Source organism: Syngnathoides biaculeatus, chromosome 4 (genome assembly GCF_019802595.1).
Source record: "Syngnathoides biaculeatus isolate LvHL_M chromosome 4, ASM1980259v1, whole genome shotgun sequence".
Classification (NCBI taxonomy): domain Eukaryota; kingdom Metazoa; phylum Chordata; class Actinopteri; order Syngnathiformes; family Syngnathidae; genus Syngnathoides; species Syngnathoides biaculeatus.
This window is the reverse complement of record NC_084643.1, coordinates 10,064,764-10,084,029: the sequence shown is the minus strand read 5'-3', so window position 1 is coordinate 10,084,029 and position 19,266 is coordinate 10,064,764. Positions and strand designations below refer to the sequence as shown.

Sequence of the window (19,266 nt, the reverse complement as noted above, 5' to 3'; positions counted from 1 at the left end):
GCAAGTGTACCTAATAAACTGTCCGGGCCCTTGCAACAGAAGTGGGCGGCGGGGGGGTTGTCTACTATTAACTGGATATCACGAAAAGGAAGATAATAAGCTTTTCTGAATTTAATTGTCATTTCTTATTGGCTGCTCGTTGGGGTTGTTGTTTTTTTTAACGTGAGTCTTTGCTGTTTTTGCAGGTGAACGAGGAGACAGTGGAGAGGCTGGTGGTCCAGTACCCTCACATTGTTTTCAGCACGGTGATGCAGGACTGCAAGAGAACCCTGGAGAGAGCTTATCAGATGGGCTGGAGCCCCAGCGCTTCCAACGCCTCCTAGCTGTAGCTGGATGATACATGTACACACGTAAACACACACACACACACACACACACATTTATGAACAAAAAGACCATTTTTATTGCAAACATTTACATAGTGCACCATATTGTCAGCTCAGTCCTATTTGCTTTTCATTTGCTGTTCAAACATGCATGTGAACACGCACACATTGTTGACTTTTCCTTAATCGATTCAAGAATTGAATGAAAACTTGCTACGTAGCGTCATCATCGATGCAAAAAAAAAAAAAAATCAACGCCCAACTAGTTGAGAAGCTCAAGCTCGACTCCACGGGGCTGACTCAACGAACCGAAGTACGGAACCTTTGCACATTTAAGGTTGGGGCGGAGTGGCTGCAAAGATGAACGATAAAGACGGCGGCCGTGAAAGGAACAATCGTCCCGCCAAATTGCTTTCCTTGTGCCTGCCCACGCGTTCACTTCCTCCGAGGCGACGCCCACTTCGGTGGAGGCCCGGCGGGCCGAGGAAACGCTCGGCGGCAGCCAAGACGACCACCGCAACGACGACTTGGTCCTCGGGCTCTGAGCCCCTTGAGGCTTTTTGACAAGTGTGCGATGTTTATCTTGACTTTTTTTTTTGCTCGTGCCGTTATCGTGTGAAGGGATTTGTGGATTTCTGTGTGTATAGATCGTTGTCGAGGCTACATATAAACGTTGTCCTGGTACGGCGCACGCCAGATTGGGTTGTGTCCCAATCCTCCTTCCCTCCCAGCTGATTGAATTGCAGGAAACCACATTGATTATTTCTCCAAAAGGGCACGGTCAGATCCAGATTGTCATCTTGACTGTCTGAAAAGGATCTAAAAATGGACCGAACCTCTCGGCGTGACGTGGGAAGAAAGATTTTGTTTTACTCACAAGTTGAACAAGCAGGAGAAAACGTATTGGCGTATCATATTTGAAGGTTACGGTGGAACCACTAATTCCAAACAAGCCATTGCAAAACGGTTTCAGTTCTGAGTGGGGAAAAAAAAAAAAAATAAGAAACTCGCCTGAATCTGTTCCAGGGTGTATCAGTATGATAATCCTTATTAACTCTGCGGGCAGTATTCAAATTGTATGTTTTTAAAAGCAAAAAAAGCGTAACCTATATTAATTGGAGGGATCAAGAAACAAATTAATCGAGCAGAATAAGTGGGATGAAGAAACAAATGCAGGGATGACACCAGCAAAGAGAAACGTGCCTCTTATGGTCATTGAAGTCTCAAAGTTGTCCATGGCTGAGGACAAGACCAGGGTGTACGCCGCCTCTCGCCAAAACTCAGACGGGGAAGCTCATCTGCGGCCCCGGTGAAGAAAATCGCTACAAAACCGAATGAATGGCTAATTATTTCCCCAGATGGAGTGGAATGTCAATTCTTAGTTATCGATTGAATCTAAAATGATAAAAATTAACATGAACTGGTGACAAATGACAGAAGATTACAGCGATGAGGTTGCCAAGTAATTTTACTGAACTTCCAGGACAAACGTGTGTCTGAGCATAAATAATGCAAATTTTGGGTTCTCTCCTTTATCATCACTGGTACTCTCCACGATAAAAGCTGAAGGGAGAGCAAACTACACCTGGCAGTCTGGAATTCTTCAGATGTTCACAGAGCAAATATCGAAACGTCGGTTTAATTATGAATTGTTGGACTTGAGAGGCTCCACTCTCTACACACCAAAAGCACCATGAAGGAAATGCCTTAGTAACCAAATGCCAGCCAGTGAAGTCAGTTGACCCAGAAATGATTCAATAAATATTTCATTTTTTCATTATGAACCGATATATTCATGTACATGGAATTTTTCAAATGAGCATTATATCGGGTTTGAGCAAAATGTTAGCTATGTAGCAATCCAGTGAGGGATTTCCTTTGAGCATTAAAGGAAAATCGTTGGTAGTGGGGGTGGGGGGTGGGGGGTGCTTTGGTGTTCATCAAACAAGTGCAATGTGGAGTTCAGAGTGCAGACAAGGAGGCCATTTTTGTTCCTGGCTGTGAACCGCCATCGGCCTCCGTCTCCTCACAAACTAGTCGACGGCAGATTATTTTCTTTTTCGGAGTCTGATCGTGTACAGTACAACATAGTTTGAATGCAGCAACACTTTGTACAGTGTAAGAAGATTTCACACACCTAAGAAGTTGATTTTCCCCTTGTCAGGATTTGTAGACCTATAGCAGACCCAGGCCCACCCGCCAGCCCGCCCGCCTGCTCCCGCTGTCTGTTTTTGTTCTTTTGTAATCCCAAACTGCACTTTCTCCTTCGCTAGATGTTGACATACTTGATTCTTGATTTGTTAAGGCAAGCGTAAATGACTGGATTTGCATAAAGATGAATAAAACACTACAACATAAAGCCCCCCCCCCTGCCCATCCCTTTTTCTTTGATGTGCGTGAAATTAAGGTGGCGCAGTACATCTAAAAACATCAGGAAAAAAAAAAATTCCTCTCATATTTCATAAAGTGGAGGCAGCTCCTGGCTGCGGCCTTGCCTTGACTCATTCTTTCTTCAATCATATTTTTAGACTGTAATGATCGTGACGGTCCGCACAGTAACATTGTGATTGAGTGAGAATGCAAATGTTGGCGGCTCAAATGCTAATGAGGACGCCAACACGTTGCCCGTCGCATCCAAAGGTCACGGAATCAGCAAATTGGACTCAACAATGTTCTGCTAGCAAACCCAGGGTTCATTTTTTTAAACAAAACAAAAACGACTTTTTTTTTTAATATGTACCTTGGCATCATTCTTCGTAAGTGGTCTGGTATTCAATCAAATGGCTATAAAAGAAATCTTGTTTGGGGTTTCTGACCGGGCTTTTCCTGCGGCTCCGGAACCACCGGGGAATGCTACGCGCTAAGCTAAACTGCAACGAGCGTTGGCTGTCTCGTTAGCAGAGCTACACGCTGACCTTCCACAGTGTGCAGCGTCTCCTCGAAGTCACTACCGTATTTTCAGGACCACAAAGCAAACCGCTTAATGATCTGTGTACACTCTCTGTACCGTAATTCCCGGCCTACAAGCCGGGACTTTTTTCACACGCTTTCAACCCTGCCATTTATGCGGTGATGCAGCTAATTTATACATTCTTTCTAACAGCCGCAAGGGGGCACTCGAGCGGAAAAGGTAAGAATGAGACTGGTGGAATATATGTGCCGAGGAAGTGACTTTTGCAGGCCCTGTTAGCGCTGCGCTAGCGTTAGCGTGTTGCTGCTGTGTTACTGGTGTTTCTCAGTGATATTTACCGGTAAGTTTTACTCTTTCTGTGTACCGTCTTTCGTTGCAAATATCTCGTGTTTCAGTGTGGGCACTTGCGGCTTTTACACAGATGCGGCGTATGTTATGTACCAAATGGTATTTCCTTTACAAATGTACTCGGTGAGGCTTGTAACCAGGTGCGCTCTGCAGACCGGGAATTATGGTAGTGTTTTTTTTTTTTTTTTTTTTTCCCCATACACTACCCGTCCCTGACCCTACGGCGTGGCTATATACCGTACGTACCGGTACGTTGTCAATTTGGATATTTACACAGAAATACTTTGCAGCTGTTTGTTTCCAAACAGCGATTGTAACGCATCAGTAAAATGGCTCAAACATAACAGAAAAGACGTTGTTTATATTCCCCCTACTCCTGTTCACTCAAGCCACTAAAGTCGTCGGCTTTAGTGTTGAAGTTGAAGAGCCTCAGAAAGTCTCCTTCTTCTACAAATTGGAGGTATCTGCGCGTGCCCGAGTGCATTATAGGGAACAGCCATCTTTTAACCATTACATTCGAACAATTTTTTGTTGTACGTGTAAATTTATAGCCGCTCTAGTGGCAAAAAAAAATCTATATTTTAGCCAAATGTTAAATATGCTGCAGGCATTAGTGGCGTGTAATTGGGAAAATAGCGTCATCGTCGCTTGCATGGCGGCAAATAAGCTACACTTCTGAGTATCTTTTGAGGACGAGGTCTAGCTAAACATGTCACACACCGAGCAAGAGAACAAAAGACGTGAAATGTCAATTAAGGAAACAACCAAAATAGGCGCTTAGGTGTAACAGTCCACTTTTTCACAGATCTCTGCCCGGCATCACATTCCAGGGTAGAGTCGGTTCTGTTCTGGTTCCAGATGAAGTTTGAGGCATTTTCGGCCAACGTTCTGTCGAGCTGGTCGAACTGTTTGCGGTTTATGTGGTCAGGACCTGTCGTATCTTTTGTTTGCAGTCCTACTTTGTTCATTTCTTTTTTTTTTTTTTTACATCTCCTGCAATCCTGGAACTCAATTTAGACCCAACATGTTGGGATTGAAACGCATAGTAGTCTTCTTGCACTTCCTATTTCCTTTTAAAATGACAAAATACATCAACACTGCTTAATGGTCTCCTTCGAGGTGCTTTTAAAATGAAATACAGAGGTATGATTAGCAGGTAGCATGAAGATTAAAAAAAAAAAAACTGTTCACTCTGAATTTTGTCAGGTTTTTAAAAAAAATTGCACAGATTTATGTATGCCTCTAATCAAATGGGAGATATTTACTTTGCCTTTTTTTCCTGTCACAAATGTCTTGAAATAAATAATCTCTTCATGACATTTTTCCAGCAGTCGCTACTGACTAATGTTGCCCGAGTCATAATCAAAATAACATATTACACGATGACAGAAATTAAGACATTGGATGAACATTTTGCAGTCAAAAATCTGTAATACTGGGTTTGGATTTTGGGAGTCCAGTGAGAAGATTATTGTGTTTTCTGATGATTTAATTAATTTTTTGTGTCAGTTTGCAGGACGGCACGTTTTAATTTAAATTGAAAATCTATTTCATATATCAATGATGGTGTCATTTTCAGACAAGCCCACTGATACATTATGTGAGTGAATTAGGCCTAATTGGTCGTGCAATAATGTCAGTGCTATATAAAAGAAGCCGGCCAGTCACAGACAATCAGGGTCCAATATGTTATCCCCTTTTAAAGAGAGTTTAATTTTGCTTCTGCAGAAAGGGGGAGAAGAAAAAAAAAAAAAAGTATGGCTAGCTTGTACATTCATTAGGCGTGACAAGCTGAGACATGAATAATCTGGCCTTTGGCTTTGCCTCCTCATCTGTTGAAGGCCTTCTCCTTTCACCACGACAGGGCTTTTTAATGTCTCTGCCACAAATGAGCTGATCTCCCAGCGCCACATTCCCATTTCTCTCTCTCTCTCTCTCTCAGCTTGGTGAATTTTAATGCTGCCAATTAGTTCCAGTGCAAATGCGAGTGTATGCCATCGATTCCCTCGCCGATTGAGGCGGATTCCATCAATGCGTCGCGCCCCTCGGACTTCTGCAATATTCATCGAGGCGGGAGGAGGCGTCCGGCGCTTTGAGTGACGGAGGAGCCTCTGCGCGGCGTCGCGGGCGGAAGTAGTAATCAAGATGTGTAAATATACGTGGGATTGTTGAATTTTTATTGCGGCGCTGTGAGGAAATGACGCTGACCGCGGAGGATGCTGCGCGTCACGTTGGACCTGCGAGGATCCTAGCAAGAGCCAGGATATGGCCGCACAAGCATCCTGATCCTTTTTACGGTTCCTGCCTTTGAAGGTGAATAATTGGGTCTCCGCCCCTTCGGTTTCAATGCTGTTACTGCTTTGAAGTGGGAGTATCAAGGGTATACGGATACATGTCAGTTTCGTAGTAGATGTTTAGGTGTTGAGATTTGTTGGGATCCCAAATCACAGGGGCCCGATTGCATGTTGCTCCTTGATTCTGGGCAATAAGGCAACCGCATATTGTCGGCGGTGTGTGCCTATCAAATGCATCTTGCCCATTTTGCGTCATGTGCGTTTCAAGTTCGGTTCCACACACCTGAAACAAACACTCCGGAAGGGGCCAGCATTAATTATCACAATGCGCTGAAATCAGATGACTTCAAACTCGAAATGCAGGGTTGAAGGGAATTTTGTCATCTGTGACATGGAACCACGCCTTCCTGTGAATGTCTTATATTTTTCTTTCTGGCATTTGAAAAACGTTTTCTTTGAGAGAAAAACGTCCTCCAAGCCGCCTCTCGTTTTCCTCACACGATTCTTTTTTTTAAGCTCTCCCAAAGACTTTGTCCATAAAGCGAGAGAATCGATCTTCCCAAGTTCCACACGTTACTCTTCCTCACGTGTACAATATGTCATCAGCAGTTCTCGTATTTCGTTCCCTCCGTGATTCCATATCTATCCGTTGGTTTTCTCCCGTCGCTTCCTGCTCCTCGCTGTTAACGTCGGTCGTCCCATCGGCCAACTGCGGAGGGTCCGATATGCCGGGAGTTCCCTTCATCCTCGACGCTCTGAAGTGATTCAAGTTTCCTGGGGCAGCTCTCCTTCCCCCCCCCCCCCCCCCCCACTGGTTCCCCCTCGCCCTCTCCCGGCACTGGTTCTTCATCTCTCTTGGAAATTCCGTCAAATCATTTTTGGCGTGTGGGGTGAGTCTCGCCTCAGCGCTCCGAGAGCCTCAATGTCGCCACAAATAAAGGGAATGTATTTCCTGTCCATCATCAAATACTGTTCACATCCCCACTCTCCAGTGTGCGTTGGGTATTTTGACTTCCCGGTACACTCCCTCCCGCTTATCGGATCTTGCGGTTTCTGCATCGGGCAAGCGGCAAGCAAGGAAGAGTGAAGATGTTAATGGGTTGTCTTTGTAACTGACACTGCGAGAGCCAACCCAGAGAAGTTCATTCATGACTCTACAGGACCGTGAGCCGTCCCGGCCCTCGAGGGGACCCGCCGAGTTCTCCGCTGGCCTTTGTTTGAATGACATCAGCGGCTTGGTTTTTTGGAGACAGGAAGTTTGGGAATGACTTTGCCTCCCAGTCACTGCATCTGGAAATTGGACTGAAACGTGACAGACCGGAGCTCGGTTTTGCCTCCTGACCGGAGGCTCCGAAGAAAGCAGCGCTCTGATCCGTCCTCATAAAGATAAAAAATAAATGAGATTTGTTAATCCACTCAATTTTTAACATCCTCCCAATAAACTCTGCCGACTGCGGAGAATGTTAGAATGTGTCCACGAGGATAATGAAGTCCCCGTGAGTCCCCACTTTCCGCACTTCCCGTGTTCATTGTCCGTCTCTTTCTGTCTCTCTCTAAAGCGAGTTAATTGCAGCGTTTAGGGCGGAGCTCGGACGAGCTTCTCGGAGGCAAAGGTTAATTAAGAACAGACGAGGAGAAGGATGTCCGCACATTTATGTCCTGGCAAAAATGTGGGAGACAAACGATTTCTTGACCCTCACCGTCCATATGCAGATGGGGAGGGCGGATGACATTTAAAAGTAGTTAATTGTCAAAATCTTTGTTTTAGAATGGAAAGGTCAGGGGTAGGAAGTATTTCATCATCCGACGAATCCCCCTTTTCGTCTGCGTATCCGCAGGGGGTGGGTGTTAACCCATTTTCTCCGCTCACCCGTGTCGCTTTCCAAAGCGCCTCATGAATATTTATACGCACAAACTGTTGGGGAAATGAATATGAATCTTCAGCGCAACAGGAGATGACTTGAGAATTCCCACATTCCCCCACTCCATTGTTTGCAAATTCCTAACTGGGTCCGTAACAAATAAGGAACGTCTCGGGATGCGTCCCCCCACCCCAACAATTCTGTCAACGTCGAGTCGATCACATTTGCCTTTTGCAGGGTAATCTTACTCGGGGAAAATTGGATGAATGCCGCGTCGATGAATTGCACGTTGTGTTTCGTCGCTATTTTTTGGCGTTAACCTCCCAACAGGAAACTCCGGCGCGAGCACATTGAGGATTCAGCAGGTGCACAGATTGGAAATTTTACACCTGCCTTCTCCTGAATGGCCCTAATGACTCCATAATTGCACCATTTCATCACTTCTCCTCCGGCTTGATGACATTAAAGAGAACTTGTTTTGGGAACAGAATAGATCCGGGCCAAGAATGTGAGCAGTGCAAATACATGATGTGATCATTTTTCCATACACATATAATTTGTTTTGTCTTTTAGCCCACACTCCGAATAGACTTTTTAAAATTCGTAGATCACATCAATACCAGGCTGATAAGGGCCTTATGTATGTATGTTTTTGAATACTCATGCAGGCTACCGATCCCGGCAACCGATACCCGGCAAAAATATCTCACAGCAAATCATCATGTGGCGTTTGAAATAGAGTTGTTTGTTCATAAATTTTATTGATCAAAAATAGTAATGCCATTGTTTTTAAAAAAAGCAATATGGAACAACAATACAAGAGAATATAAAGGACATTATTTTATTGTCTAATGGACCTTTCCGACCTGTCAATCACTCGTACAATGATAGCCAATCAGATAGCTGCATTGTCTTAACCCCTGGCTTGACACGCCCCTGCCGCCATTTTGTCCCACAAGCAATGCAGGTTGTCAGTAGCGTGCGCTTGGAAAAGTGAATGTTACGAAGAAAATGGTCCTCAGGTGCGCTTGGGGAATGTGCAATTCTGATGAAAGATATCCTGATAGGTTACGAGGGGCCCGCTTGATTCATTTTCCAAAGCCGAAAACACAGTTGACCAAGTGTCTACGATGGATTAAGGCTCGCGGAAGAGCGCACGTATCTTCGAAGGTAAGTGATGGAGAAGTATCGTCTCTGAGTTTGATTGAATTATCATCAGTGCTTTATACATTGCAGGAAAACAACAACTTTCACTTTGTTAGCGTATCACTGACCTGCTGAATGAAGTGTGTCATGTTTTATGCCCAAGAGTCGGGTTAGGGATACGTAAATGCGACGCACATCAGACATCAGACTTTTAAGACAGAGCACTGGGTTCCATTACGAGCCAAGTCAAATGAATACACCCACTATCTTATGAAGACTACAATGATATTACTCGTGATCTTTCCAAGTAAAAAGCACTCACCCTGCTTTACATGCGCAGTACGATTCCACGATTTTAGCCTGTTGGATTTCAATACGAAGTTTGTGAGGCGTCAAACTTTTTTGCATCGATCGCCAACGTTTCGCTGTAACTCTGACATTGCATCCTGCTCCGTCCACAATCTTAATTCCGTGTACATATCTTTGCATGAAATAGTTCAGACCTCTCAGTATGACGCATTTGGCAAAAAAACATACCGCAATATTATCAGGAATACGTGACAGAAAAATGACTTCAAACATGTTCTGTTCATTCGCCATTTTGAAAGCTTGTGGGACATGGCTAAGGGGGCGGAGCTTAAGGTCGCCATCGGAAAGGCCCATTCGGTCAAATCAGGCGTTGTGTGCCTTTAAGGGGCGGGACCTAGGCCTTCAGCCATGAGTTTAGTTGTAGCATCTGCTCCATCCTCCTTGCGAGTGGTCTCATTTTCTGTGTTTGCTCAAACATTTGAAAGCGCATCGGAAATCGTGGCTTTACTTTCGTGTGCTGTGTTCATTCACCGGACTGCCGTGCAGGCGGCGTGGGTTCCATTCCCACTCAGTGTCGAGTGATTGTCTGTCTGTATGTGCGGCCTTTGATTGGCTGGCGTCCGGTCCAGGTTGTAGTCGTGCTTTTGCCCGAAGTCGTACGAGGCTCCGGTTCTCTGTGACCCCAAACAGGACAAGCGGTAAAGAAAATGAATAGCTGGGTGTTTTTTCCATTGGACCCGGACGTGCACGATCCCAATTGGGTTCCCTCAAGGACACGGTGTCCGCCACGCATGTTTGCAGGAAAAACACCACGCGTATTTATTCAACATACGATTCCACTGACGACTCTTTGTCTGCTGCTTTGTATCTTACATCCTGCGTGTGGTTTTCGGTCAATTAAAACAATCCGTGGCTGTTTCAGGAGCTACAGATGGTGAGGTCGAGACCCCGAGCAGCGTCGGGGTCTCCCGGCCAACTGCTCTGACTTGTCAGACACGCCGGTGTGCCTCGTCACTCCCCACTTCTCCGGCGTAACAAAGGTCGGGCCGACTCCCCTCTGGAGCGACGGGCCCAAGTGGCTCGCCGAGACGCCAGGCGTGACGGGGCTCCGGCCTCAAGGCCAAACGTGCGCCTCCCACCCACCCCGGCGGACCTACTTTCAAAGTCCCCCCCCCACCCCCCCACTTCCTTTCTCCGGTCCCGGTGTCCATTTAATCCCTCTTCAATTGCATCTCTCCCCACTCAAATCATCCAATCGAGCCGGCCCTCGCGCAACAATCCCGCAACGCATTCCGCTTTTCATTTGCCTCCCACAATTCCTTGCTTGCTCCTTTTCCATCAGTAAAAGCTCACAACTCACCACCATCGCTTTCTTCCTCAGGGTGTGCATTTCACGGCCTGCTGGCCGGACAGGCTGAGGGTGATTTCCCTCGGTGGGGGCTGAAGGATTCGGCGGAGGCGGCCGCTGTCCATTTACATCGCAACCGGGACGTCTGTGAAAGTCAGCGCGTCGGCGATATAGTTTGCAATCTTGAAAAAAAAAACAAAAACTAGAAGTGTCAAATTAAAAATACGTCCTGTGTTTGTCGTTCTTGTCTGTGACCTGCGGAATAACGAGGGTCACGGCTACACCTTTTTATTGCTAATGTCGGAAACATTATGAGACCGAGGCGAAGAAAGCCAGACAAAATCGCAGCGATCCAAATGCACGAGATGTCAAATTCGACGTCTCCCCGTTGTGCATTTTTAAATCGTTGTGCGTCCACTCGCCGTTCGCAAGGAACGTGCCAAAAGATAGACGACTATTTGCATTTCGGAAAGAAACAGTACAGTTGCTTGTTTCGGATGCAGGTCGGCGCCAGAACACACCTTTTAAGCCGGAGATGACGTGAAAAAGAAGTAGAAAGATTTCAATTGTGTTTGAACGATTCAAGACATATTAGCTTGTGTCATAAATTTGTACTTTTTTTTTTTTTTTTTTTAAATTAATTCATGTTCCTGATCTGGAGACAATTTTGAGAAAAATCTTTTCAACAAGTTCAAGGTTCTATTCCAAACCTGGGTTTCTTCCACAATGGCCTAATGCTGGAAGAAAAAAAATACTTTCCTTTATTTAGTTTTGTTTTTTTTAATTGAATTTTATACATTTTGAAAAACAGCCCTATCCTTGATCTTGCTGTATGAGACAATTTTGGAAAAAAAATGCTTTTTTTTCCCAGCATGTTCAAGGTTCTATTCCAAATGAGTGCTTCTTCCACAATGGCCTAATGCTGTAAGAAAAATAATTTTCCTTTGTTTAATTGTGTTTTTTTTTTATCCATTTTGCAAAACAGCCCTATCCCTGATCTTGCTGAATGAGACAATTTGGAAGAAGCAGCATGTTCAAGGTTTTATTTCGAACTGGCACAACAGTGTTTCCTCCACATTTGCCAACTATTTGGAACAAAATGGCATTTATTTAAAAAAAAACATGCTTTTTTTTTTTTTTTTATTTAAAAAATGATCCATATCCCCGAAGAAATGTAATATTTTTCGGCATGTTTACACTTCCATTTTAAAATGCTGGAGCTTTCCTGTACAGTGGCCACGTGCACTCCACTGTATTTATATTTACCTTTATTTACACATCCTGGTTTGACGGCGGAGCATGCACGACCGCTTTTCACAGACGCCCCGCTTCACCCGCATTTAGTTCCACGCGTTCACGCCTCCGGGAGCCAAGGTTCCCCCGCCGTCGTTCACAGAACATTCCCATACTGTACCCCTGCCGGGCGGCCGAGTGTTAATTGCCTCACTCGGGGTCACTTCCACCAAAGCTACGACGGGAACGCGCCGGTGCTTTTTTTTTTTTTTTTTTTTTCTTTCGTGTCTGCCATCGTGGGCCCAGCCGAGGGAGTTTACGGAACAGCGTTCCAGTGAAAAGCAACATTTTCCTAGCGCAACACGGTCCAGCAATAAGCTAGCCAAAAAAAGAAAAAAATAGTTTTTTTGTGACAGCTTATGTTTTCTCTCAATGTCGCGCTCTCCGCTTAATAGAAAAGTTATTATTCTCACAGTGCACTCAGTATTGTTGTTGAAATAATAACAGTTACATGTGTGCGTGCCAGGCCAGTCTGACTGCGCCGCTGGTCTACGTGACATCCAAGTAACACATTCTTCTTGTTTCATGCTTCTTGGTTGTCCGTTCATCGCGGGAAAGAACTCCAAAGAAGGCCCGAACATGCCCAACAATACACACATGGCACCGAGCGATACGTGCGTACGTGACGAGCGTCGGGCAAGACATTTCTGCGTGTCCCGCCATTGTAAAACCCACCTAGAAAAAAAAAAATAAGAATAAACGCTTAATAAAGGGATTTAATTTTGGCAGTTAAAACACTGACAGCTTGTCTCCTCACAGCCATTCTTTGGATTTGTAAAGATCCTGGAGTTTGTAATGAGCCTCGATAACAGAACAAAAGGGAAAGGAACCTTGGGGGATTATTTTCCTTTTCCCTTTAAGCAGCTTTTTTTTTCGGCGTTCTTCGCTTCCTGCACAAAATGACGTTTCTTTGGTTCTTATAGGTCCTTTAAGGGTACGTTTATACCACAATCTAGTCACAAATGTTTTTTTCTTGTGTGTGTGAAGTGGTAAAATTGTAGCTGGAACATTATCACCCGCTATCCAAAGTCACATGGACATACGAAAGCCGACTGGAATGAGATCCAAACTGCTTTCTAGGCCAGTAGCTGATTTTGAGTTTTCTCCAGAATGCTCTTTGTGGTCTTAGAGTGTGTTTTTTTTTTTTTTTTTAATGATAATTTTCCATGTTTAAGTACCAGTATAGGAAATGTACAAGCCTAAAGCACAAACCCATTAAATGGCTGTCGTAGTGCTCCGTTGTTTTGTATTTGACGTAACGAGACGTAACTCCACCTAAGATTATTATTATTATTATTTTGCGTGCTCTCTCATTCCACAGGTGACTTATTCAATTTTTTCAAAATTTATGTATTTTTTTTTTTATATCAAAGAGTTAACATTCAGAGTCGATATATAGTAAAGCATTTTTATATTAAAGGAAGAACTGCATCTCTTTGAATATTTTTTTAAATAAGAAGGCTGGGGTTGTAACTTTCAGATTTGTAATTCTATCCACTTGGGTAATATCTGTTTGGAAATTAGAATTTTTGTTATTTTCTGTGCCTATGACACAAGTTACCATTTTGTTTTGGATCCGGTTCATATTTGCTTTGTTTGTTCAATTTCGAGAGATCTCAAGATGGGCCATAAGGTCTACCTCTTTGTCCACTTTTTTTTATGATATTACCATATGTTTATCCTATAACGCCAAAGTCAGATATTTTAAAGGTGTGATCCGAGTTGGAACCTAATGAATATTTCACTACATACGTTTTACATGTTTTGTATCATAAACGAGGATGTCCGGTTGACACCAGTAAGCAAACTGATACAAAATATTGCAGCGGAACGGCTTCCGTCGCTACATGAATGTACCCACGAGTATCACTCTTCTTCTATGTCGAAAATTATGGTACATTTCCTTTTGAACCACGAGCAAACTTTGTCATAAGAGTAATAATGAGCGCTGTCGCCGAGCGAGATATGTTCCATTGCTTTGGTCCATATAAGATATAGAAGGGATGTGGAGTCATTAAAATATCATTTCCTGATTTTCCTGATGGTTTTGCTTGGCAGGTGATGTCCACCCATGTGGAATGTTTACGGTAACTTCTCTGTTTCCATGAGGGAAGATGAATTCATCCCATCTGGCTGTCATTCACCAGCTCATTATTTCAACTTTATGGAACTTTCCGGGTCTGTTATCTCACTGGCTCGTCCTGAAGGTTTCCAGGGTGGCTGTTTGGCATTTTGTCTCTCTTTTAACCAATTCATCATCAGATAAGGCAGGTTGGAGGAGGTCACACATGACGCGGGAGTTTGCTTCTTTGGATGTCGACTTTGGTGGTGACTCCGCCGGTTCGGGCGAAAGTTGAGGAGCGTGGAAACAAGCATTAGAAATTCAATCCTTTTTTTTTTTTTTTTTTTCCGGTTCTCGGAATTAACAAAAGAAAGAGTATAAATCTACAGACATTCAGTCCTAGCAATTAGGGGTGGTTGAGTAGCGATACCAGCCTTATTTCAAGATATTGGGTACTCGCAAAAGCTGCTGATACAGCCGCCGATACATCGCAAAAAAATATGGCGGTGGAAGTAGTTGGCCATCAACTGCGGCGGTTCGACGCCTCGGCAAATCATCATTTGCATCAGAAAGAAAGAAATTGAGAGAGAGATTCCAAAATTGGAATTTTGCAATCAAACGTCGCTACTGAACTCAATGCAGTGACCAACAATTACATCATTATGATATATTATCTGTACATAACGTAACGTAAATACCACTGTAAAACCTCGTTGACCGGAAATACCTACCCAAGCAATCCACCCCTTTATCTACTAAGTGAAAACGGCTGAGTTTCCAGGGCACATTTCCCGAAAATGGAGCCGTAATTAATCAAAGCGTGTCTTCTGCAAAGGCCACGCGAGGCGACGGTGCAGCCTAACTGGCTCACCTTCCTTGGTGCGGGACTCCATTCATCAGCCGGTTAGTCCCACGGCATCAATAGACTTGCGGCCGCTGGTTAATCCTGATACTTAAATGTCCACGCGAGCGAACCACTCTTCTGATCACTGCACGTGTCTTGAGTTCACTCCATTCTAATCACCCTCTCATTCTGTTTACCCCCAAACTCTCTATCGCTTGACAGACTTGACTGCAAGGGATACTCAGGCCAGAAGGTTTTCTTTTGATGGGTGAGTGATCGCACGCAGCGAGTGCGAGTGAAACCGATGTAGTACTTGCAAGGCCAACCCATTGCAATTTCCTTTTACGAGCGACTACTTTGTGATCTGCTGGTGTTCTGGATTCTGGTTTCCTTTCTTTCAAAACGACTTCCCTGTGGACATGCACTCACTCTGATCCAGGATCAGCGAGCTTTTGCAGGGAGGCTTGCTCAAAGCGTCTCTCGCTCTGTGAGGAAAAAACATCTTCTAACGCTAGATCTGCATCTTGCAGGCCTTGGATTTTTTTTTTTTTTTTTTATCGTCTGAAATCGGATAAAGGAAATCTTTCTCAACCTTCACAATGCGAGCAGAAAAGTCGGACTAGGGACTCCAAAGCAGATTATTTTGGTACTTTGCTCAGTGACGTGTGAAGGGATGTGGAAAAGAAACTGACGCCTTTCTCATGTGACCAATGTCACTTTCTTTCGCAAGGCTCGCCAAGTCCCATATTAGCAAAACTGACAGATGGGACTTGAACACGCAACCCCTGCTTCAAATGGACATCATCTTATATAGAACAGTGCTGACTAGAACATTTTCTACAGTATCTTCTAGTACTTTGTCCATCCATCCATTCTCTCGTCCAAGGGTCGCAGGGAGTGCTGGAGCCAATCCCAGCTGTCATTGGGCAGGAGCCGGGGTACACCCTGAACCGGTTGCCAGCCAATCGCAGGGCACGTACAGACAGGCTACAATTGCACTTCCAGTCACATCTAGGGGCAATTTAGAGTCTCCAATGAACGCATGTTTTTTGAGATTTGCGAGGAAACCAACCGGAGAAAAACCCCCGCAGTCAAGGGGAGAACTTGCAAACTCGGGTCCTCTGAACTTCCAAGGTTGTGTGCTTGTGACTTAAATCATTATCATTATATTTAGTGGGCCCATTGACGGGAATTTGTTTTGAAGGAGGTGATGCCTTGCCGGCGGCTTTGCCTCATCTTGGCCTTCTTTTTGGGTTTTGCTTCCTGATTTTTTTGTTACAGTTCTGGCCCAGGTTATCAGTCCAAGGTGGCATTCACCGTTGACCGACAGAGATAAAATCCAATTTTCAACCCGTCCTCTTACTACCAAATATGGTTCCTAGAAGCGAGCTTTGCTGGCCAGACTCTTGAGCTTGCAGCCATGGCTCGTACTTCTTTTGCGCTCTCTCAGCTCTTCCTCCCTACCACAAACTGGCTCTCACCTCGCACCATCCAACCCAAAACCTCTCTGCCTCATTTTTTTGTTTCTTCCCTCTTTTCCTCAACGCGATGATCCGCCTGACCTCCCCGACAAGCTCGCGGGATAACAAGTCCCTTTCCGTGATGGCAGGAGTGACTTTTTCTCTATTTGCAAGAGTCCGAATGATGAAGGGGGACGCGTATCAACTTCGACGGCGTGCAACAAAAAAACATCAGCCGTCCTGTGCTCAAAGCTGATGGAGGTTAAAAAAAAAAGCAGATCGATGGTTTTCATATTCGGCCGCTGTGGATCTCCATCTACCGGGTTCTGACTGGCAACCGTTTTTTCCAAAATGTGTGATGTTAATTAAGGAGACAGCTGTTGCTTCGATTTTCTACATTATTCTCTTCTTTGTCTGATGCGCGAACGGACGGATGAGCAAAGTGGTTCCGTGCACTGAATCGTGGGAATGAAAAGAAGCCGTCACATGCAAAGTGGCACAAAAAGATGGAAACATCTGCCAGAGTGGACGTTTCGCTGTGCGACAGGATGACGGCGAAGAGGCTCTTTGACCGTGCACGTCGTCGATGTAAAAGTGCTCTCGGCCCACAGTGGAGTTGAGTCGATGATCCGCCGGGTTAAAAGCGATGCTTCTCCTTCAAAAGCCCTGAACTGTTTCGTCGCTCAAACTTCGCAGGAGACGAGCTCATCCGCTCTTTCGAACATCCCAAGTGACACTTGGCGCCAAACACTCTCCAGATGCCCTTGACAAGGTAAGCGCGGCGGGAGGCCTGCGCGCGGATCAGCCCGAATGCATCCATTCCACTTAACGTGATTTCACGTCCCACTCTGCCGCACGCTGGTCAGGACCCCCGGCGTCATCCTGATGCCGCCGGCGCTTCCGCAATGATTTCTTCAGCCGTAAAGGACGGGCCATCGCTAGTAGCCCCCAATAACAGCTCGCGATCGTGATGATCAGGCTCATCGGCACCATCGCTCTCGTTATCATGTCCATCGTTGCCATCATCGTCGTGGAGTGAGTGCCAGGTGACTCCGTTGCAATGACAAAGTGGAGGGTTTGGACTCGGGCGGATAACATCTTTTCATTATGCGCTGGAGGAAAACGTGTGTGTAACTGTCCCTCGGCTCAATGAACAGACAAGAAGTCGTTTTCAGACAGGTGCTCCGCTTTATATGCTGCTCAGACAGCGTTTCCAGTCATTAAACAACGAGAAATTGTAAGTATAAAAGAACAGAATATCACTTCCAAGATCAGGAAAAAAAGTATAGTCAAACATTCATCTTTCTTATTACAGGCACAGAGGCAAAATATCTCATTCTGCTTTCCAAGGGTGCAAATCTAAGATTCGGGACTTTATCTGTTTCTTCTTTATGCCGCTAACAATGGAATGATAAAATAATATAACATCGATTTGGTCTGTCATGGACATCCTCTTAAGATTCAGGACGCACTTTTCACTGTTTTATGTCTTTCAAAAGTCTTAGAAGAAGTTTTTCCTTGAGATCCCTGGACGCCCGTCCAGTGTGGCACCGTCATATTTGTGACATGGAGATTAGCCAAGAGTGCTTTTTGGCCTTTCGGCATTAAAAACAATCTTGCGAACAGATGTTTGAAGAGTAGTTGCTCATTATACTGCAAGTCTACTTCTTATCCTGTTTGGGGTCGCGGGTTGGCTGGACCCTACGTGGGCTGACTAACGGTGAAAGACAAGGTGGGGGGGCTTACATCTTGCATTGCCCCCTCGTCAATCACAGGACACATAAATGGCTATGCAATCTCACATTGACACACGGACAAGAGAAGAACATGCTAACTTCACGCAGGAAGACGTCAGGTACTCCGGCTTCTTCCCACATTCCCCCAAAAAATGCTTCATAGAAGACTCCAAATTTTCCAATTGTGGGAATGTGAATAGTTTCCCCATATACCGTATTTTCCGCACTATAAGGCGCACCTAAAAGCCTTTAATTTCCTCAAACGCCGACGGTGCGCCTTATAATCCGGTGCGCTTTATGTATGGATCAATATAGATCCTTGAGTGCTGCTCTATCTAATGGATGCATAACGTAACCCCAGCCTCTACTGCAGCGTCTATTCTAATGTGCCTTACAATGAGGTGCACCTTATAATAGGGTGCGCCTTATATATGAAAAAAAAGGTTTTAAAATAGGCCATTCATTGAGCGTGCGCCTTATAATGCGCTGGACCTTATAGTGTGGAAAATAAGGTACATTAAATACGTCATAGTACATTTCCACTACGGCAATCATTTTATCAGTTAAATCCTTTTTTTTTTTTTTTTTTGTGGCCGACTTTACAACAGTCATGTTTCGAAGCGTACGACTTCCCAGAATACACAAGAATCACGTTGCTAATCAATCAGATGTATTTCCAGCTAGCGCGAGCTGCGACCGTTCTGCAAAATCCCGGCGAATCTGCGGAAAATTCATTGGAAATGACGTCAGCGTTTCATATGTGGCGTGTCGACCTGCAACGTGGTCACGCCTGGCGGTGTCATGATCCTGCCGCTTCAGCACGAGCTGTGCGGGTGCCCGCGCGGCTGCGCTAATTGGGAGGCGCACACCTGCGCCTCATGCGGGCTGATCATCCCCCGTATAGGTGGGACCCGGCAACGACTGGTCCTCCGCCAGATCGTTGAGCTTTATGTCCCGTTCCAGCACTCTCGTATCCCCGTTCGAACCTGTGTGTACCGACCTCCGTCCGTTCTCCGACCAACCCCGTAAGCCTGAGTCCTTCGATACTTCTGCCTGCGCTGATTGTTCCCCCGTGTACCGACTCCTGCCTGTCCGCTCATCTGTTCTCTTCGCCCGACGTCACAACGACCGCTGCTGCACCGGACTGCCTGCTCGATCCCCGACCTCTGCATACAATAAACGTGTCTCTTCTCGAACTACCTTGCGTCTTCTCAGTTCCTGCATTTGGGTCCTACTCTCGTTTCCGATGGGACGTGACAGGCGCAGTGCGCTTCCGGGATGTGGGCACGCCGGTGTCGACATCAGACAAAGCGATGCGTTCCAAAAC

The 19,266-nt window shown here is 45.2% G+C and overlaps 1 protein-coding gene across 1 annotated transcript in view; it reads left to right on the top strand.

Moving 5' to 3' along the window:
- fbxl17 (F-box and leucine-rich repeat protein 17) overlaps positions 1-2,685 on the top strand; it is a 228,103-nt gene extending 225,418 nt beyond the window's left edge. The window contains exon 11 of the mRNA XM_061818405.1: positions 186-2,685. Coding sequence (XP_061674389.1) covers positions 186-323 — 138 coding nt within the window. The 3' untranslated portion in view covers positions 324-2,685. The remainder of the gene's footprint in view (positions 1-185) is intronic.
- Positions 2,686-19,266: the final 16,581 nt, after the last annotated feature.